Source organism: Physeter macrocephalus, unplaced genomic scaffold (assembly GCF_002837175.3).
Source record: "Physeter macrocephalus isolate SW-GA unplaced genomic scaffold, ASM283717v5 random_287, whole genome shotgun sequence".
NCBI classification, from domain to species: domain Eukaryota; kingdom Metazoa; phylum Chordata; class Mammalia; order Artiodactyla; family Physeteridae; genus Physeter; species Physeter macrocephalus.
In genome coordinates, this window is record NW_021145588.1 from 56,065 (window position 1) to 75,000 (window position 18,936).

Genomic DNA, 18,936 nt, shown 5'->3' on the forward strand with positions numbered 1-18,936 from the left:
ACCAGCGAGCAAGCGAACGGCGTTCGGCGGGGACAGAGAGAGGGAGTGAGAGAGGCGCGGACGGGCGACGCGGGCCCGTCCGGGAGCGGGCGCCGGGGAAGGGGTGCAGGTCCGGGCGCCACAGCTGTGGCACGGGGAGCGGGGCCGCATCCCTCTCCGCGTCGGCTCAACAGGAACCCCACCGGCCGCGGGCCGGGCGCAGGCTGCCTTCTTCTAGTCGTGTCCGAACCGCTCTAAACTCCGGCGGCGAGTCGGCCACAGGAAGTTTATTCTCAGCTCCTTTTCTAAAAGGAGGAAATAGAAGTTTCTCCAAGCGGGCAGCCTTTCTTTTCGCCTTTTTTTGCCCTGTCTGAAATCGGGGGTCCCCAGACCTGGCAGGCTTGACTCGCCGGGCTCCTATTCTTTTTTACTTTCCAATTTTTGATTGAGCCGGCGGTCCGGGCTAAGCTCCGGTTGCGCGCGGGGGCGGGAGGGCGCGCGCAGGGGAGGGAACGAGGGACGCGCGGACTTTTTAGTGGGAGGGACCGGGTGGACAGCCGGACCCGCAGCGCTCGTAGAGCAGAAAAGAAGTGCAGCGCTCGGCGCTCGGGGGGCACTGTTCCCGGGGTGTCGCCGCCGAGGGGGAGAAGCCCGGGAGCGAAGACTAGAGCCCGAGGCGCGGCCCGCAGGGAGCCAGCGCTCAGCAGCCGGTGCGCGGCCTCGGCGAGGGCGGGGGAAGAAAAACACCCTGTTTCCTCTCGGGCCCCCACCGCGGATCATGTACCAAGATTATCCCGGGAACTTTGATACCTCATCCCGGGGCAGCAGCGGCTCTCCTGCGCACGCCGAGTCCTACTCCAGTGGCGGCGGCGGCCAGCAGGTAGGTGCGGGGCCCGGGTGCACCTGGCGGCGCGGGCGGATCCCCGCCTTCCTCTCGCCGCCGCTGCCTCTCTTGCTTTCTTTTCCATTTCTTGGTTTGGCGAGAAAATTCCTACGGGCCACCATCGTAAGTTCTGGATTTTCGTCTTGTCCTGCCCACACCTCCTTTCATCCCCTCTACCCGCCGCCAACACTTTTTTTTTTTTTTTTTTTAAACTGGAGCGGCGAGCGGGCTGGAACAGCCAGCAAACCCTATCCTTCACACTACATCTTATCCAGACCAGCTCCTGGAATAGCAGGTCCCCTTCCCAGGAGCCTGTACCTCCTCTCCCAGGAATCCACCTCCATTCTCCTCTCTTTCCGTGGTGGACCAAAAAAAAAAAAAAAAAAAAAAAAAAAAAAATCTTTGCACCCACGGGCCCCTCCCTACATCTCGGGACCTTATTCTTGCGAAAAACCCTCTCCTTCTCTCCCCTGGCCCCCATCGGTCTTAATTTCTGAAAAATGTTGGGGACTCGGGAACATGGTTGGGCTCCTTCAAGTAATCCGGAGTGGGCGCGGGTTGGCGCTCTGGGAATCAGGTGCGAAGGTCAGGAAGGAGGAGGTCAGCCTTGATTGGCTCGGCTGCGCCTAGGTGCCCGGCGCCCATCCATCTCCTGTTAGGGTCGGAGAAGGAGTCTGCACTGCCACCAGAAGGGGCGCCTGGTGGATCTGGGAGTACCTTGGGGCAAGGACGCCTGCAGAGAGAAGGGGGGGAGGGGGGAGAGACCTCGCTTGGGCTCCTGAGTGGCTCTGGAAGCCGAAAAACAACTTGTTTCTAAAGCAGGCGGACTGGTTTGCACTGGAGGGATTGTGCGTGCGATCTGTCTATAAATACCAGAATAAATAAATACCAGACCGGTGCTGCTGGGTTGGTGGTGCTGGTGGGGTGCCTGTCCTCGGCAGCAGCCACCCCCCACCCCGAGGCTTGTGAGGGAGCTGGCTTAACAAACAAGGCCGCTAGAACCTGAAACCCGCCTCAGTCAGGATCTGCAGAGTCTGTAGCCAAATTGGCTGCAGCAAGAGTTGCTCCGGTAAGGCGGTGGCCTTGGCCTCTATACGCCAGCCAACCAGAAGGGGTTGGGGTGGGCTTCCAGGGAGGAGGGACCCTGATGGAGAATAAAATGGAAACACGGTTCTCTTTGGTAACTGAAGAGAGGTATCTTATTCCAGAGTGGCTCCCCGTACCTGGTGAGTCCTCAAAACGGCTTTTCTGTGTCTTCCCGCTACCTGCCCTGGTGTCCCCATAAGCACCACTCTAGAGAGCCTAGTCTGTGCACCCCTAATGACGAATACCAAGGTGATGAGTTTCAAATCTTGTTCCAAAGTGTTTGATTTTGTTTGCTTTCCAGCCCCATTGGTGGTTTGTATTGAATCCAGCTATCGTTAGGCAATGGGTTAGAGTCATTTATAACCCGTTTGCTCATTCTCCAATTCAACAGTCCCCCAAAAGTCCCTCTCTGCCTCTCCGAACCAGGAAGGGATCTTTTGATTTCTCATCTGCTCCTTTGGCTGCCGTTTCTGTGGCACTCATCATTGAAATGTTACAACCTCGCCGCCTGGCTTTTCTCAGACCCTGGGGCCTAGATGGGAAGTCAGACCGGACATCAGTGCCCCAACTGAATAATCTGTGTCACTAGGGCTTTGAGCCCAGGATGTGAGTGGAGGCAATTCCCTGTTTTGGAAGAAAATCAGACAGGAAACCAGTGCTAGGAAGAAGGAAGAGAACCCAGTCCAGCAGAGTGTAATGGGGCCTCATTACCGAAGCAAAAAGCAGCTGTTGGCTAATTCCTAGCATGCTGTAACACATGAGGATTTTGCAATTAGTAATAACTGGTGCACAGGGTTCTTGCATATACGCCTGCCCATTCGGCCCAGCAGCTTGAGTGAGGCGCCTTTCAAACCAGAGGGATTGGCAAGGTAACATAGCTTTGGACAAGTTTCTCAGCCTCTCCACTCCTGAGGGAGGGGGTGGGGGAGGGGTGGGGGGAGGGAGGCAGGGTTTTCTTCTATCATCTCTGTGACTTTGAGCAGAGCTGTTCTGTGGTCCTAAGGACTGACGCGAGAAGCTTTTGTTACTTCACAAGTCTGTGACCCCACTCTGGCTCAAGGTAACTTTATTGCATACCAGATAAAACTGTAATCACTTTATTTCTCTTAGCTTCCTTTACGGGGAGACTTTCCTGGCCGTTAGTGATGGGCCTTCTTCCTTTTGTGGCATCTCAGTGGACCAATCAGTGTAAGAGCATTCTCTGGTTTCACCCTGGGCAAGTGAATATTATTTTTTTCTGCTCTCTTTGTTTGTGGGGTCTGATATTCCTGAGAAGTTTGTTATTGTTTACTCAACCTAGAACTTTTCTCTCCTCTCTCGCTTCATAAAGCTTGATCTTAACACATGGCCATGAGTTTCAGTGACTTGGGGAAGGTGGCGGGGGGCAGATAACTCTGTTGAAACCTCTGTTCTTGTATATGGCAGGAACTTGAAGCATGAAAAATATTTCCTGTTCCAGTTATAGTTTTAATCTCACAGGTTGGTCTTTGGTGGTTTGATTTGTCACTAATTGTTGCACACACCTCCCCCTCCTGGCTTTTTCTTTTTGTTGTTGTTGTTGTTGTTTTCTCTCTCTCTCCTAACTTTCCTAGGAAAACACCTCCCAGATATATGCGCTGCCTGGCTGCGGGACTCTTAAACGGTTTCAGGCCCTGAGCATTACGCAATTCAGCCAGTTACACAAACATGGGTCATTTCATAACTTGTTTTCATCAGCTGGGCCCCCTTTTAATGAAAAACAAAACAAAAACAAGACCCAGAACTTTTCCAAGGCTGCCATTTGTCTGTTCCTCAGATAACTTGTGAAAATAAATCAAGGGGGACAGTTCAAGGAATACCAGACTAGCTCTCTTCTTTGGCAACCATCCTTTTCCAAGACACACACATACACACACACACACACACACACACACACACATACACATACAAAATTCCCCAGAGTGAACTTTTGCCAACTGTACCCAGGCTGGGACATTCCTCACATCAAAGAACTTTTACCAGAAATGACTGTGATTCCCAAGTCAGCCCCAATCATACCTCTCTAGTGCCCCCTAGGGGACATTCTTAGAAGAACTATCTGGGGAATGTATTTTTCCAGCCCCAGAGAGTGTTAACTTGGCGAGTTTTTGGAATTCTTAGGATTTTTTTCTTTTTAATCCAGGACAAATAAATGCCATATATTTAACAGTGGTTAACTAGGAGCTGCTTGACTTCGAAATGCAGTTTCTTTTCTGATTTTGTTTTGTTCTGAATAAAACGTAGTTGAAAAAGGAGTGCTTTTTTTCTTTCCCTATTTTGATATCTGTCAGCACAATGTCTTCAAATTCCCAAGACTTGTTTTCTTGATATTGTTTGTATTAGGACATTGGGAATTTTATTTGGGGAGGTGGTCTTCAGAATTGGTGGGAAGGTGGGAGGTGTATATTAAGGGTCTGGTGCCTTTTTTTTTTTTTTTTTTTTTTTTGCCTTGATCTCACAGATGTTGTAGATTAGGATCAAACGAAATGTTATCCCAGGAATTTGTCTGTTCCGCTGATTCTTGATGGTGGAAGTCAGTGTCACTGTTTCATCAAAGTGAATGGGGTGAAACAGCAGTCATGTATTGTCTGAGTGGCAGTTGAATTTTCCTATCCAAACTCCTGAGTGCATTACCATTACTTTATTTCTGCCTGCCTCATTATGCAAGGTGAGTGCAAAGTTAGGAGCCTCTGTTTTTTTCTTTTCTGTCTTGTTACAAACACACCCGAACGTATGCGTCCAAATCCAAACTCTTGTCCCCTTCGTTACTGTTCCTTGAGAAGACTAAGTACTTATTTGAATGCTGTGGCTATTAGTCAGATTCAGAAAGGTTTTACAACATCCCTCTCTGGGATTGCCTTCAGCAAATTCTTTTGAAAACCCTCCCTGCTAACATATCTTTGTCTTTTGAGGGTGAATTTGATATTTGGAAGTTATCAAAAGATCTGACATATAAAGAACCAAGTGTGATGTATGAGTTCTGGGTGATCTGTCTGGGTCCAAAGCAGGGTGTGACCCCGAATCCTGTTGGTCTCCGTCTCAGGAGTCTTCCTGGGACAGCAGTCACCAAGACAAAGCACACCAAAAGCAGGCACCTTTGCCACCTCTACCTTACATTTCCCCACTCTGTTATACAGGAATAAAGGTACTGATTTTGAGAATTCGGGAGGCTAACTTTCTGGTCTATTTGTTGAAAGAAAGAAAAAGAATTAGTGTTTTATGGATATGTCTCATCTGTGTTGTATGTGGTATCTTTTGATGGCCACAGCATTTCAAAATGACGGCAGCTGCCCTGATTGAGGCAAATATATCTGTTCCAAACCCCATTCGGTAACTCTGTCCCTCTTGGACTCACTGGGCTGGACAGGGAAGGTGTAAGACTCCTCTTGCCCACTGCTGTCTCGCACCCTGTCACGTGGCAGTGACTTGGCCGTGCTCACCTGCTGTGGTTGTAGAGAAGATGAGATGGCATCCCCTTCCTGTGGAGTGCAGAGCTGTCCCAGGATGGGTGGAGGTACAAAAGGGATCCACAGAATGCTGGAGAGAATCCTCTTATGCTTTGGGGTGGAATTTCTGTCCAGACCTGGGAAGAAAGACACTGGGGAACCTGGTGGAAACGCTGTGTTGGTCACCTTATTTTCCTTGCTTTTTTCTTTTCTTCTTTGCTGTTCTTCACCCTGGCAGTTAGGTGAAGAAAGATAGCATGATTCTTTCAAGTGAACCTGACAGGAGGCAGATCACCTGAGATAGTGTTTGTATACTGTAAAATTTGGGGAAATCACGAGTTATTAGGACCATTTCCATGGTGAGCTAAGTGGCTTTCCTCAGAGAGGAACGAAAGGTCAAAGGTCAAAGTCATGTCCACTGCAGAATCTGTGAAAATTGGTTGAATTCCATATAGAAGGCTTTGGAGAACACCCCACGTTTGGTAAAAAGACAGAGCATTTGAGTCAAACTGGACCTCAACAGGGTTATTCTGGGGCATTTGAGGCAGCATTTACCCTGCGCTCTCCTCTTCCCCAAGCCAGTCTCCTGGGATGTTGGAATTTTCCTTTTCCTGTGCTGGGAAACTAAAAAAAGGGGTTCTTAAGAGAAAGAACCCAGTCTCTTCCCAGATATGCATAATCATTTCTGCCTGCCGAGGCAGGTCACAGGTATTCATGGGGTTCGTGGCTCGAGTGCTTTGTGGCCCAGTCAAGAATCAATCTGATGGAGAAATGCCTGGCTGAGGGGATGGACCCAAAACACCAACTCTGACTTCCATCTCAAATGCCATTTCTGCCCAGCCCAGGAGTTTCTGGGATAAGCCCTGCCCCATCCATGTCTGCAGGAAGTAGGAACCCAAACCCTACTTCCTAGACCTTTCTGCAAAAGGCCGGGGTTGTGACCCTTATTTCTGAATCCAAGGCCCTGCAGAGTTCAGAAAGGTCATTTTCCCAAATTAGCAACTGCTGGGCTACAGGGACCTCTCTGACCTGATGAAGTTGGGTGGCCCTAGGGGCCCTGTGTTCTGAGCTGTCTTTCTCATAGGCAGTGGGAGGACACACGTACTTACTGAGCGGCCCCACAGCTCCCTTAAATTCAGGATGCTTCAGGATAAGGAGGTTCTGCTGCCCAAAGACCTGCAGCAAAGCTTGTAAGGGCTCGAACTTTGGCTTCAGGTTCTGGAGATTCAAGCTGTCTAGTGAGAGTCCATCCCTTGACTCCCTGGGTTAGAAGAATAGTTGTGATTTTTTGCTTTCTCACTTCCTCTCTTTATTCTTTTTCCACCAACCTGAGCATGAGAGATGAGAATGATCCTCTAGGACAGGGCTTGCCAAACTATGGCCCAAGTATTTTTGTAAATAGGGCTTAAGAGAGCACAGGCACGCCTATTTGTTTACATCTTGTCTGTGGCTGCCCTCACGCTACTATGGCCGAGTTGAGTAGTTGCAACAGAGACCTTATGGCCCTCAGAGTCTAAAATATTTACTATCTGGCCTTTTACAGCGAAAGTTTGCCAAACTGCTCTAGGAGGTCGGTCGGGGTGGGGGGCAGTTTGTCCTTTTATAGGCATTCTTGCCCACCCAGAAGTCGACAGGATGACACAGTGAAAGAAAGCATTTGGAGGCTCTGCCAGGCTGGAATACCACACAGTCATCCAGCATCTTCGATTCTGTCCCTGTAGGAGGAGCTTCCAGGGGGGCTGGAGAGCCCCAGGGGAGTCAAGTGAGGGTCCTGGGTTACCTCCTGTAGCCCCCCCCACTCCCAGCACACACCTGGTGCTGCATCAGGGATCAAACCACCCTAATGCCCGCAGCTGGGAAACCCCATCTTGGTATCTGTTCAGTGTTAACCCGTTCGTAGAGAACCATGATTTCTCCGCAGCATGACATTTGACTGATTCTTGGGTCTGTTGTCAGAGAAGAATGCCAGGCTAACTTCTGGGATCACAGACTCCTAGGCCCACCTCTTCTCTCCGACCCCAGTGTCGCTTTCTGAAAAATACCTTTGGAGTTGAGACAAGACACATCTGCCAGATCTCACTTAAACTTTTGTGTGTGTCTCAGAGAGCCTCCACCTGCAGACAAAAGCCTTCTTTATCGGAGCCCCAGTCCCCTCAGGGGCTAGGACGTGTTTTCCTTGCAGTTTAGAGCCAGTGTGTTATCCAGATGGCTTTACCTCCCTCTGAAACAAGTTGTACATGCATTTAGAGGCAGTCATTACCTACTGCCTTGTTTTTATTGCTGTCTTGTTTTGTCTAGACCAAGCCATTGCTGCAAGGAATCTGGCTGATGGCTGGGCACGGCCTTCTGTAGACCTGCCATCAAAGTGAGTGGACTGGAGGGCCCCGAGACGGGCTGAGAGTCAGCCACTTAGTCCTAAGGGATCTTAGTCTCTCAGCTTTGCTTCAGGTTTTTGGCTTCCCTCTCCCAGCCTGAAATGGGAGCTCTTTTGTTTGTTTTTTTTGAATGAGGAATGAATTTCTTGGGTGCTTTCCTGAAAGGAGAGCTGACAGTTCCCCCACAGAAGTGGAACGTCACATTAAACCATCCTGCTGGATGCCTCGGGTGTCTTTCAAACCCAGAACCGGACTTGGGGAGAGAAACAATAAAAATGTTGGGTGCTTCCCAGGAATGAGAAGCTGGCAATTCTCCCTGGAGCCACCCCTTTTGCACTGTAAGTGCACAGACACTTTCAGTGATGATGCACGATGATGATGGTGATGGTGGTGATGGTGGTCGTGATGATGACGATGCCACCTTCCACTTACTTGGAGCAGCATTTCTCAACCCTGGCTGCACACTAGAACCTCCTCAGGCATTTTTTTAAAAACACCTTATCGGAACCCCACCCCAAAGCAATGATTTTAGAACTGTAATGGTGAGGCTGGCTCCGGCATTGGTGTTTTCAAAAAGCTCCTCAGAATATTCTAATGTGCAGCCAGGGTTGAGAGCCGCTGGTGTGCTTTTATAGCCTGTGACTACAAGTAGCTACTTACTTAATCCTCATGATAGTGCAGTGAGTTTGGTGTTACTACTCCCCTTTCCAGATGGGGAAACTGGGTCCTCAGTGATTCACCAAGGCCTCAAATCCAGGCCTCCTGACTCAGACTACTCCCCATTCTCCCTCCCAATCCAGCAGCCCAAGAGAAACACAGCTGCCTGGGCTTTAGTGCTTCTGCACACACTCAGCCGCTCACGTGTTCTCACTGCCCTGCCTCCTCACAGCCAGCCCTGGTTGTCTGTTTTTCCTCCTTGAAGATCATTTCCCACTTGTATCCTTCCATGTTCACTGCACCCTGCCCTCCTTCACACACACACATACCCAGATACACCTGTTACTTTTCAGTGAGCTCCGGATAAAAAGTCCAGTTGTCTTTGCCTTGGGAGGTGACTCAGAATCCATTCATTGCACTGGGCAGCTCTCCTCACGGACTCCCAGAATCCATTGTGCTGGTAACTTCACAGAATCCCAGAATCCACTGCACTGGGCAGCTCTCCTCACGGACTCCCAGAATCCATTGCGCTGGTAACTTCACGGAATCCCAGAATCCACTGCGCTGGGCAGCTCTCCCTACGGACTCCCAGAATCCATTGCGCTGGTAACTTCACAGAATCCCAGAATTCATTGCACTGGGTCACTCTCTTCACTGAATGCCCCTGACCTGGGGCCCCAGGGCAGTCTGGGAGGTGAGACAGCCACATTCCACCACCCACACTGGGGTCAGGCAGCTGGCAGGGGAGTGAGCAAGGAAGGGTCCACAGCTCCCTCAGCTGCAGTGAAGTACTCTAAGCTTCACTTTATTTACACAAAGGAACCCGGCTGTCGTCACCAGGGGCAAAGACCATGGTGGTGGCAGCTGCCGTTGCTGCTGACACTTCTAATCCTGGTTGGTATGATTGGGCCAATATAGGGGAGATGCTATAGCATCCATGCTAATGGCAGTGGGATTTCATCTGGGGTCAGCCAGACCTGTGGGGAGTCCTGGGTGAGGGAAGGTCTGTAGGGACCCTAGGTGGGGATGACCCTGATGCTCTGTCCGAGGGCAGTGGGGATGGACACCGGCACTTGGGGCTGGATTTTGAGGCAGGAATAAAACAATGCTACAGAAGCTTGTGTTGCACTGTATTTGAGAGACCTAGCCTCTTTGTCAGGCTGAACTGGGTTTGAATCCTGACCCCACTGCTTATTAGAACGTGGCCTTGGATAAGTTACTTAAGCTCTCTAAGCCTGAATTTCTGCCTCTGAAATGGAGATAATGGTAGTTCTTAGCTCAGAGGGAAAATTAATGGGATAATCTAAGTTAAACACTACCATGGTGCCTGTCATTTAATAAGTGCTCAGTAAGTGTTAGTTGTTATTGTTGTCATTATTTCATCCACCAAGTTAGGGAAGAAAGGATGTGCAGAACCTTTTTGTGGAAACAGGAATCATCCGAGGCTGAGGGTTTCAGGAGGGGAGCTTTCTCCCGAAAATCTGGAAGTAGGGGATCTTTCCCTTTTCCCTCCTTCTCGCTTTCTAGTAGCGGCCCTGAAGGAAGGTCAAGCCCAGCTGCTGAGGAGCATGGCCCATTTTAGCTTTTGTACTCTGTCATCATCTTATATTTTAAATAGAATGCTTCCTGCAGCATGTTCCACAGAGCTCTGCAACGTGGTCTGGGCATAAATTAAGTGACAGAGAGAAAACTCAGAGCTAGCAGCAATGTTTCGCACAGACACGCCTGTGAGCACAGATAGATAGATATGTAGATAGATAAAGAGAGACAGTGTGTCTGCCCCAAGCAAGATGGGGGTGAAGGTCAAGGAGGACAAGGACAGCCAGGGGAAGTCTGGCAGCAGACGCTACCACTTTCAGTCTCTTGGGTCAGAGGACATCTTTTCATGGACCTGGTCTCACCCTGATGGGGTCACGACCCCATCATGAACCTGTTTGGAAAGTAACAAAAGCAGACATAATAACCTTCCTGGTGATCTTCGTTGCTGCAAAGCAGTTGGTCGGCAAATCTCCTCAAGGGATCCTAAGCTGGTATCCTGGGGAATAATGGCAAGTGACCCAGAAGCTCAGGAGGCCCGGATGGAAGGCCTGCTCTCCTGCAGATGGGGGCCTTGCTGGCCTGGAGGGCTTCAGAGAGGGCCCGCTGAGTGTGAGCTGCTAGGGACCACATCTGTCCTAGAAGCCATTGGGGATATGACCACATCCTTGCTGAGCCAGTTGGGGATGGAGTTTCCAGGACCTCAGTCAGGGAGCAGATCTGACATGAGGGTCCCAGGAATAGTTAAGATCGCCTTGATTCTTGGATGTGCAGGAAGTCCAGCCAGTGTCTTGACCTTGGCTTCCCAGGTTCTGACTCTACTTTCTGCCAGTTTTGGCCTACTGGCTCTGCTTGTCCTGTTCTGCAGAATTTATTGGCTCAATCCTACTTTTCTCCTCATTTCAGAAATTCCGGGTAGATATGCCTGGCTCAGGCAGCGCCTTCATTCCCACCATCAACGCCATCACGACCAGCCAGGACCTGCAGTGGATGGTGCAGCCCACGGTGATCACCTCCATGTCCAACCCGTACCCCCGTTCGCACCCCTATAGCCCGCTGCCGGGCCTGGCCTCTGTCCCCGGGCACATGGCCCTCCCAAGACCCGGCGTGATCAAGACCATTGGCACCACTGTGGGCCGCAGGAGGAGAGATGAGCAGGTACAGTTGCGATCAGGAGCCACGTCGGTGGCTTTCCTTTTAACACAGTGTTTTTCTGAAGGCTGGAAGGGAGCAGGGTCGATGTTCTAGGAGCACTGGGGAGATGAAGGAGCTCAGGACCAGTGGAGGCAGAGCTAGAGACCTGAGAGTCAGGCATTTCACCTGTGTCCCTTAGAATCTCTGAGTCTTGGTTTCCTCAGCTGCAAAATGGAGATAGGGTCTTGCTGGCCAGCGCTTGCTGCCACCCGAATGAGATCGTGGTGGGAAAGCCCACAGTGAGTGGTGAGGCGTCAGCATGTGGTCAGGACTTAGGCCCTGCCTACAGCTGTATCATTCTCTGATCCTTGGTACAGGGGCCACAGGACAAGCAGCCAGTGAACCCTGGCTGGGAGCTTTCTGGGGAGTCCTTAAATGTCCCCCAGTATCTGGTAGATACCCAGCAGTCCTAAAGGCCCCCCCTTCTAGACCAGTACTGCCCACACTACTTCCATTCTCCCTCCATGTTTCAGGCCTCCAGCTCAAGGCAGGAGCCCGTTTCAAGTGCCTGGGATGCGCATTCCGGAAGTGGAGGGACTCGGGGGTCTTTGGAGTCTGCTCAGCTGCTTGAGCTCCCAGGGCTGGGGGTGGAGGTGGTCAGATATCATTGGCCTTTTTTTTTTCCCTCAAGGGGCTCAGCTTTGAGCAGGAGTCACCCTGGCTGAGAGAGACACCAGAAAAGGGTGGGGGCCTCTGCTCTCTAGGTAGCATCTACCCAACACTCAAAAGGCCCATTGTCTGTATTAACAGATTACCAGGGCAGCGGTGGCCCCCTGCTTCCCAAAAGAGAAATCAAGAGTCATGCATAATTCCAGAAAGGAGGGAATGAGCCTTCCAAGAGCCCCATCTGTCCCCCTTCACAGATGACACAGCCAAGGCCTGGACACAGCTACCTGGGGCTACTTGGCAAGTGAGTGGGGCAGCGTGGGCTAGAACCAGGCCCCTGGACCCCTGTGCGGTGCTCTTTCTACAACACCATGCCACCACAAGTCCAGGGAAGGGAGATACTTTGGCAGTAGAATCCCTTTTTCAAGTGAAATGTTAGCTTGAAGAATTACTTCAGTTACAGCTTTGGAACCCCTCCGCATTTCAACCACTGTCCGCCTCCACTCCTTGTTCCAATACAAGGACCTTTCAAACGTGGCGCCCAGTGGATAATTGCAGATCCAGTGCCACTAGTCCCCAGGACACTTAGAAACACAAGGGTCACTGCTCTGAGGAACCGGAAGCTTTCACAGGAGCCCCGTTCCTCTGAGGACAAAGCTGGGCCTTGTATCCATGACATGTTGGTTTGTTCTGTTAGTGGCAGGGCCCTGTGCAGGGGCAACGTGGAGGGGTGTGTGTAATAGACAGTAACAGACACAGCTCCCGGGTGCTGTCGGGCTTCTGCTGCTGGGGCAAGTGGCCAATATCCCCCCTCACTACTGCTTTCCATAGCTGTAGTTATAAATATTGCAGTAGCAGTGATCCTAAGGTCCTCTATAAATGTGCTTCCTTCAGGGAGCCCAGGGTGCTGAGCTTTATAGTCACTGGTGATTTGGATTCTCTCTGTACGTAAGGGACCCCTGAGTGAGAGCCAGGCTTGTGAGGGACTCTTGGGTTAGCAGGACAACGAAGCAAGATGTGCTGAATACTCTTCATCCTTTTCTGGACCTAGCTCACACCAAATTTAGAAGTTTATATCTGGAAGAGACTTTGGAGACCAGCTCTTCTATAGTTTTCAGTAATTATAGAAAATTCAGTAATTTCCCCTCTGCACCTATTTTACAGATGAGGAAACCGAGGCCCAGAAAGAAGGGCCTTGTCCAGGCTCACACAGTGAGTTAGTAGCCAGGACTGGAATCCAGCTCTTTAGACCTTCAGCCCTGTGGTCTTCCCACCACACCACCTAGGCGTGCCCTAAGACAACTTGGAGAATTTCCTTCCTTTTTTGAGAAGGAAGGAGAGAGCCAGAAGTGTTTTATCCCATGTCGATTAGGAGTTCAGATAATCATCTGGCAGCTTGGAGGAAGCCTAGGTGGTGGCATCCTAGAACCTTGGCTCTTTGGGTTCCTAGCCCTAGGGTCTTTTCTCAGAGGCTCACTTCCGCCTTCCCAGCCTCCCCCAGGGGGAGGAACCTGTTACCAGGGGCTGGCCTGGTGCCTCACTGCCCTCTTCCGTAACCTGCCCCAGAGGCTCCCTCTGAGGCCAGCAGTGGCGGGGAGGGGCGGGTGTGTGTGGCTTGTGGATGGGTACGTGGTGGTGCCGACACACTCAAGTTGTAACCGTGTTGTCACCACCCCTGAACACTTCCTAAGCCAAGAGCTCCCACAAGTTGCCCCACACCTCACCAGATAGGGGCGAGACTTCTAGGGCAATTGGGAGGCCAAAATTTGTCCAGAAGCAGCCAAGGGGGAACAGAGGCCAAAGTGGACCAGGACCAGCTCTCTTATCTTTTCTGCCTCTCATCAGTGAAGGAGGAGGGGGGCTAGCTGGGCCTCAAGGGGAACCCTGGTAGCCTTTCAGTGCTGAGCCCTGAACCCACGAGTGCAGCAGGGTTACCCTCTTGGACTCAGGTTGAGACAGGGTTAGGAGTAGCAAGTATTCAGGGCCTTGGCCAAGTGGCCTTGTGACCTCAGCCAATCCCCACAGAGAACAGGGTGCCTGAATCTGTGGACTCTGGGTCTCCAGTTGATTTGCTGCTCGGTGAGTGCAGAAAAGGCATCAGAGAGGAGACCTCTGAATTGCATCTTCTTCTTTCTAGCACTTTCTAGTTTAGAGAGGACTCTCACACTGCATCTCATCTGATCATTGCAGAAGCTTTGTGGAAGGCAGGGCAGATCCTATTAACCCCATTTTACAAATGGGGCTCTGAGGCTCAGAAGGGTCAGTAATCTGTCCAAGTCCACCCAGAAGTGCCACATCTGTGTTTGGCTCCCAGCTGCCTGACGCCTCTCAGAAGAGAGACCGTGGAGCCGTTGGCTTTCCTGGGGAGGCGGAGGAGGGGGCTTAAGGAGGGAAGTGGAGCCAGGACTCCAGTGTGGACTCCAAGACCGGGTCTCTGGAAGGGGCCTGAAGACTAAAAGAGATGCTACCGGCTGGATGGGCTCAGGTCAGTGCGCACCACCTGGAGGCTGCCGCAGGGGGTGAGGGACACAGTGCTGCTGTGCCCTGTTCAGGACATCACAGCCACACACCTTCAAGGCTGCAGGGAGCGTCCTGGGGACTGTGGCCTGGGCGCAGCCCGGGCAGTGGCTCCCCCCTCACAGGATGGCTGGCGGTCCAGGCAGCATCCGTCAGAGGGGCGGCTTCTCTCTTAGCCCCTCCCAAAGTGGCTTTGGCCCTTTCCCCATGTGTCCCTTGAGGGTAGGACCCAGGTCTTACTCCCCCAGAATCTTCTAAGCCCCAAGTACTGTACTTGGCATCTTGTAGGTGTGCCGTCAGTCTGATGACTGAAGGGGTGGTCCGTCCTTTTGAACTGCTTTCTGCCTTGGCCCCCAGCCATCTCCTCACATCACCTCTGCGAGGGGCTGGTGGCCCTTCTCTGGAAAGGGGGCTCTATGTAAACAGCGTGTCAGCCCTGATGGGGGAGCAGGGTTCTTGCCCTCTGGCCTGAGCCACGGGCCCCTAGCCAACCTCACTGTGAGGAACTGCCGGGGGATTTGTGTTCATTTGGTTTGTTGGCCAATCTCGAACCCCTCGAGCTGTGCCTGGCATGCAGAAGGGCTCGTTGGTTGAATGGGTGGATGTGGTGGGCAGCAGGGTTTAACCTGCCTAAGGGCCCCGCCTCCTTTTGCTGGTCCTGTCCAGCCCGGCACTGTGCCAGACACACTGGTGAGTCCTCGGGGCTGAAGTGTGAGCAGCCAGCACTCGAGGGCTGACAGAGGGACTTGGGAGGGGGGCCCCCCCTCCGGCAACAGAACATGCCCCCCCCCCGGGTGGTTCTTACTCTGGGCCGGCTACTTAATCGAATGGGGATGATGAGGCTTGCAGAGCAGGCAGAGCGATGGGGAGGAGTAATTAGGCAGAGTGGAGGAAGCTGCTTAAGTGGGTGGGGCAGGCCTGGCACCAGGAGACTCTGGGGGAAGCAGTCCCAGCTCATTCTCTCCGGCCCTGGCACTGAATCGGGGCTGACCTGACACGTGCTGCCATCACGCTTGGGCTGGTGAGTCCCTGACCCATGGCTACCCTGTTCTCCCTTCAAACACGTGACATCCCCTTCCGGGGGGGTTCAGCTCTAAGTGCCCTCCCAGGCGTCCAAACAGCAGTGAGCCGCATGTTCTGGGCCTCTGAGCCGTGCTCCTCTTGCCTTCGGCCCTCCCCTCCCCAGTTCCAGAAGGGCTTCTTCCCCTACTTAAAATGCAGTTAAAAGCCAAAAAGATGGTGAGCCAGTTATCCGAGCCTAACCATCCTTGACCTTGGCGTCTAGCTGTCCCCTGAAGAGGAGGAGAAGCGTCGAATCCGGAGGGAGAGGAACAAGCTGGCCGCGGCCAAGTGCCGGAACCGCCGCCGGGAGCTGACGGAGAAGCTGCAGGCGGTGAGGAGCTCTGCGTGGGATGGGCGCACTTCTGGGTGGGCCCAGCAGGGACCCCAGGGCTCCCGGCCCTCCCCCCTCCTCCTTGCCCCTAGTGGCTGACATGTGAGTCAGTGCAGACAGAAACATTCCTTCCTTTGAGCACATGGGTCAGCACTGCCCTGATTAAAGGAGAGGGCTGGGGAGAGGCAGCTGGCCTTTAGCACCAGCCTGGGCCCAGAGAGAACTGGACAGGCTTCTTGGGCCTGGAACCCTTTCTCATTCAGCACCTGAGCGATCCCCGCACGGAGACCTGCTGGGGCTCCTGGGTGAGGGATGGCAGAGGGTGTTGGCATTGCCGGGCCCGGGAGCCAAGGCAAGCCCAGACCTGCCTCCTCTGGGGCTCCTCTTCCCAGGGTGCCTGCCACCGGCAGGAGTGGCCCGGCCTAGTTTCAGCCATCTAGTTTGGGCGGGCGGGCGAGCATTGCGGGGAACTGCTCTCTGGGCTCCTTAACCTCTGCAGGGGTCGTGACGCTCTCTAGGTCTCGTGGAGATGGGTCACGTGCAGCTGAGTTGTACTGTCTTGGGGTTTTCTCATATCCTTCGTGACTGGAAGGGTTCCCGGCCTCTGCCCTGAGCCTGAAGCTGTCACCTTGGTACCTCATTCTGCCCTTGTGAGTCATTCTCCCCTGCTGCCTAATTGCCCACACTTGGGGGCCCATGGCCCTACCCCTCCCTCTCGAAAGCTTGACCTGACCAACGTCACATAACTCCCTCCAGAGCCCCGCCCTCCAGGACGGGCCGTATGCCATGTGGAGGAAACCCAAAGCCAGGACTAACTCTCCTGGGTGGAATGTGTTCCGAGTGAGGAGATGAGGGAGACTCTGTTGGCAGTCCTTGCAATGACCAGCCAGGATGGTGCTTTGGAAATCATTGCCTCGCACATCCTATTAACTTTATTTAATCCTCCCAGTTACCATTCACCTGCTTCTGCCTCCCTTTGTCCATCCTGGAGCTCTCGCTCGTGGGTCTTGAGTGTGCACTGTGTGAATTCCGTGGTGCCTGTAGTAGTGCCCCGTGGAGGCGTTAGAGTCGGGGGGGGAGGAGTGGGAGTGCTCCCATGTCACGTGAGGCGGATCCATTAGTGATCAGCACTCCCCGGGGAGACTCCCCCAGCAGAGCCCTCCCTACCACTAACCTTTCAAGGAGCCATGCCCCCTGGGTCCACCCCAGGTGCTTCTGCCACCAGCCCCAGAAGAGCCTGCCCCCTGAGGCCCCTCAGCTTCCCCCCCCACCTCCCTAGAAGCCTCACACCCTACTCCCCCGCGCCTCCCCACCTACGACCCAGCCGCCCAGGCCCTGAGCCACATCCTCCACAGGAAGCCTCTCATAAGCTCATGACGTTCATAGACCCTTGAGACACAGATGGAAACTTTTTTTCACTTCGGAATGTGCTGTACTCTGCTTAGCGAAACTCTGGCCCGTGTCATCTCGTTCTCAAACAGGACTCTGTGTTCAGGAAAAGTGGGGAAGAGGCTGGTGACACATGCCTTTCCGTATTCCATAACGACCCCCTGCATGTGCATCTGTTGCTTCTCTGGCTTTGTGTGAAAGGAAGGGCTGAGGGCCATGCCAGCCTCACTTGCCCGCTCAGGCTGGCAGGGGTCTCATCTGTTAAAGCACGGGGGCTGAACTGAATGTTCTCCCGTGGCTCTGTGAGTCCTGAAACATATGCTTTCTACTTAGAGCAGAAAGGGGAAGAGGGACGGTGAAGATCCAGACGGGATGGAGCACTTCCTATAAGCCAGGCACCGTCCCAGGCTTGTGTGTGCAGGCAGAAATCTCCGCTGTCACACAGCTTAGAATTTAGTGTCGACGTGTCCACGGCGGGCTGGATGGGGTTGAGGAGGCACGAGGAGAGAGGGGTGGGGCTGCATGCTGTGCTCCCTTCCCCCACCGGATCTCACTATTACTCACCCCTTAGGGGTACCGGGGGCCGGTCCTGGCACCAAGGCAGAAGAGCGTAGTAACATATGGACTCTGGAGTCAGCTACATTGGGGTCAAATCTGGGCTACCCTACCTGCTTGCTCTGTGGCACTGGGCAAATGATTAAACCTCTTGGAAACTCAGTTTCATCTGCAAAATGGGTTTGCTGATACCTGCTTCAAAAAACTGCTAGGTTGATTGAGATAATGCCTGTGAAATGCTTAACACAGTGCCTGGCACAGAGTAAGTGCGCGATCATGACAGCTACAATTGTTAATTCACCCTTCCTCCAAGCTGACTTTCCTCTTCTCTCAGTCTGGAGCTTTGGATACAAAAGGAAATCTTAAATGTGCAGGTGGCTCAGAAGCAGTGGGGTGTGAGCTTGCTGCCTTCATGGTCTGTCCTCTGAGCACATGGCTGGTTTTCCCTTTCTCACCCAGATTTGACAACCCCCCAGCGCACGCCCTGCTGTCCCTCACATACCCCTCTTCCCCTGCAGGAGACGGAGGAGCTGGAGGAGGAGAAGTCGGGCCTGCAGAAGGAGATCGCCGAGCTGCAGAAGGAGAAGGAGAAGCTGGAGTTCATGCTGGTGGCCCACGGGCCTGTATGCAAGATCAGCCCCGAGGAGCGCCGGTCACCCCCGGCCTCCGGGCTGCAGGCCCTGCGCAGTGGGGGCAGTGGAGGGGTAGGCGCCGTGGTGGTGAAGCAGGAGCCCCTGGAAGAGGACAGCCCCTCGTCCTCGTCGGCGGGGCTGGACAAGGCCCAGCGCTCCGTGATCAAGCCCATCAGCATCGCTGGGGGCTTCTATGGGGAGGAGCCCCTGCACACCCCCATAGTGGTGACCTCCACTCCTGCCATCACTCCAGGCACCTCGAACCTCGTCTTCACCTACCCCAGCGTCCTGGAGCAGGAGTCACCTGCGTCGCCCTCTGAGTCCTGCTCCAAGGCTCACCGCAGAAGCAGTAGCAGTGGGGACCAGTCATCAGACTCCTTGAACTCCCCGACTCTGCTGGCTCTGTAACCCAGCTCCCAGGGGGGTCCTCGTCACTGCCTCCTTCCCAGGGACCAGCACCTTTCAGCACTCCAGGGCCATGAGGGTAAGAAGGGGACCCTGCCAGAGAGCTTCCTGGTTCTGGGGAGACCCAGGTGAGATTTGGCAGTGAGGCGTTGGAGGACTTGGATGATCTCTTGGAAGTCACGGGACCTCCTCCCTCGTTCATCTTGCAAAGCAAATCCTGTTTCTTGAAAAACGTTGGAGAACCTGGTTTGGTGGACCCGGGCAT

At 53.2% G+C, this 18,936-nt stretch overlaps 1 protein-coding gene across 5 annotated transcripts; it reads left to right on the top strand.

The window, feature by feature from the left end:
* The first annotated feature begins 293 nt into the window (after positions 1-293).
* Positions 294-18,936, top strand: FOSL2 (FOS like 2, AP-1 transcription factor subunit). Of its 5 annotated transcripts, XM_055082818.1 has the most exons (5): positions 294-859; positions 7,711-7,777; positions 10,887-11,138; positions 15,583-15,690; positions 18,153-18,930. In XM_055082818.1, the coding sequence occupies exons 3-5, from the start codon at positions 10,902-10,904 to the stop codon at positions 18,672-18,674; spliced, it is 867 nt and encodes a 288-aa protein (XP_054938793.1). In that variant the 5' UTR covers positions 294-859; positions 7,711-7,777; positions 10,887-10,901; the 3' UTR covers positions 18,675-18,930. The 5 variants fall into 5 exon arrangements, with proteins under 5 accessions (XP_054938793.1, XP_023974346.1, XP_028340857.1 ...); XM_024118578.3 differs by lacking the exon at positions 7,711-7,777 and having other exon boundaries at positions 295-859; positions 18,153-18,936; XM_028485056.2 differs by lacking the exons at positions 294-859; positions 7,711-7,777 and adding an exon at positions 2,727-2,817.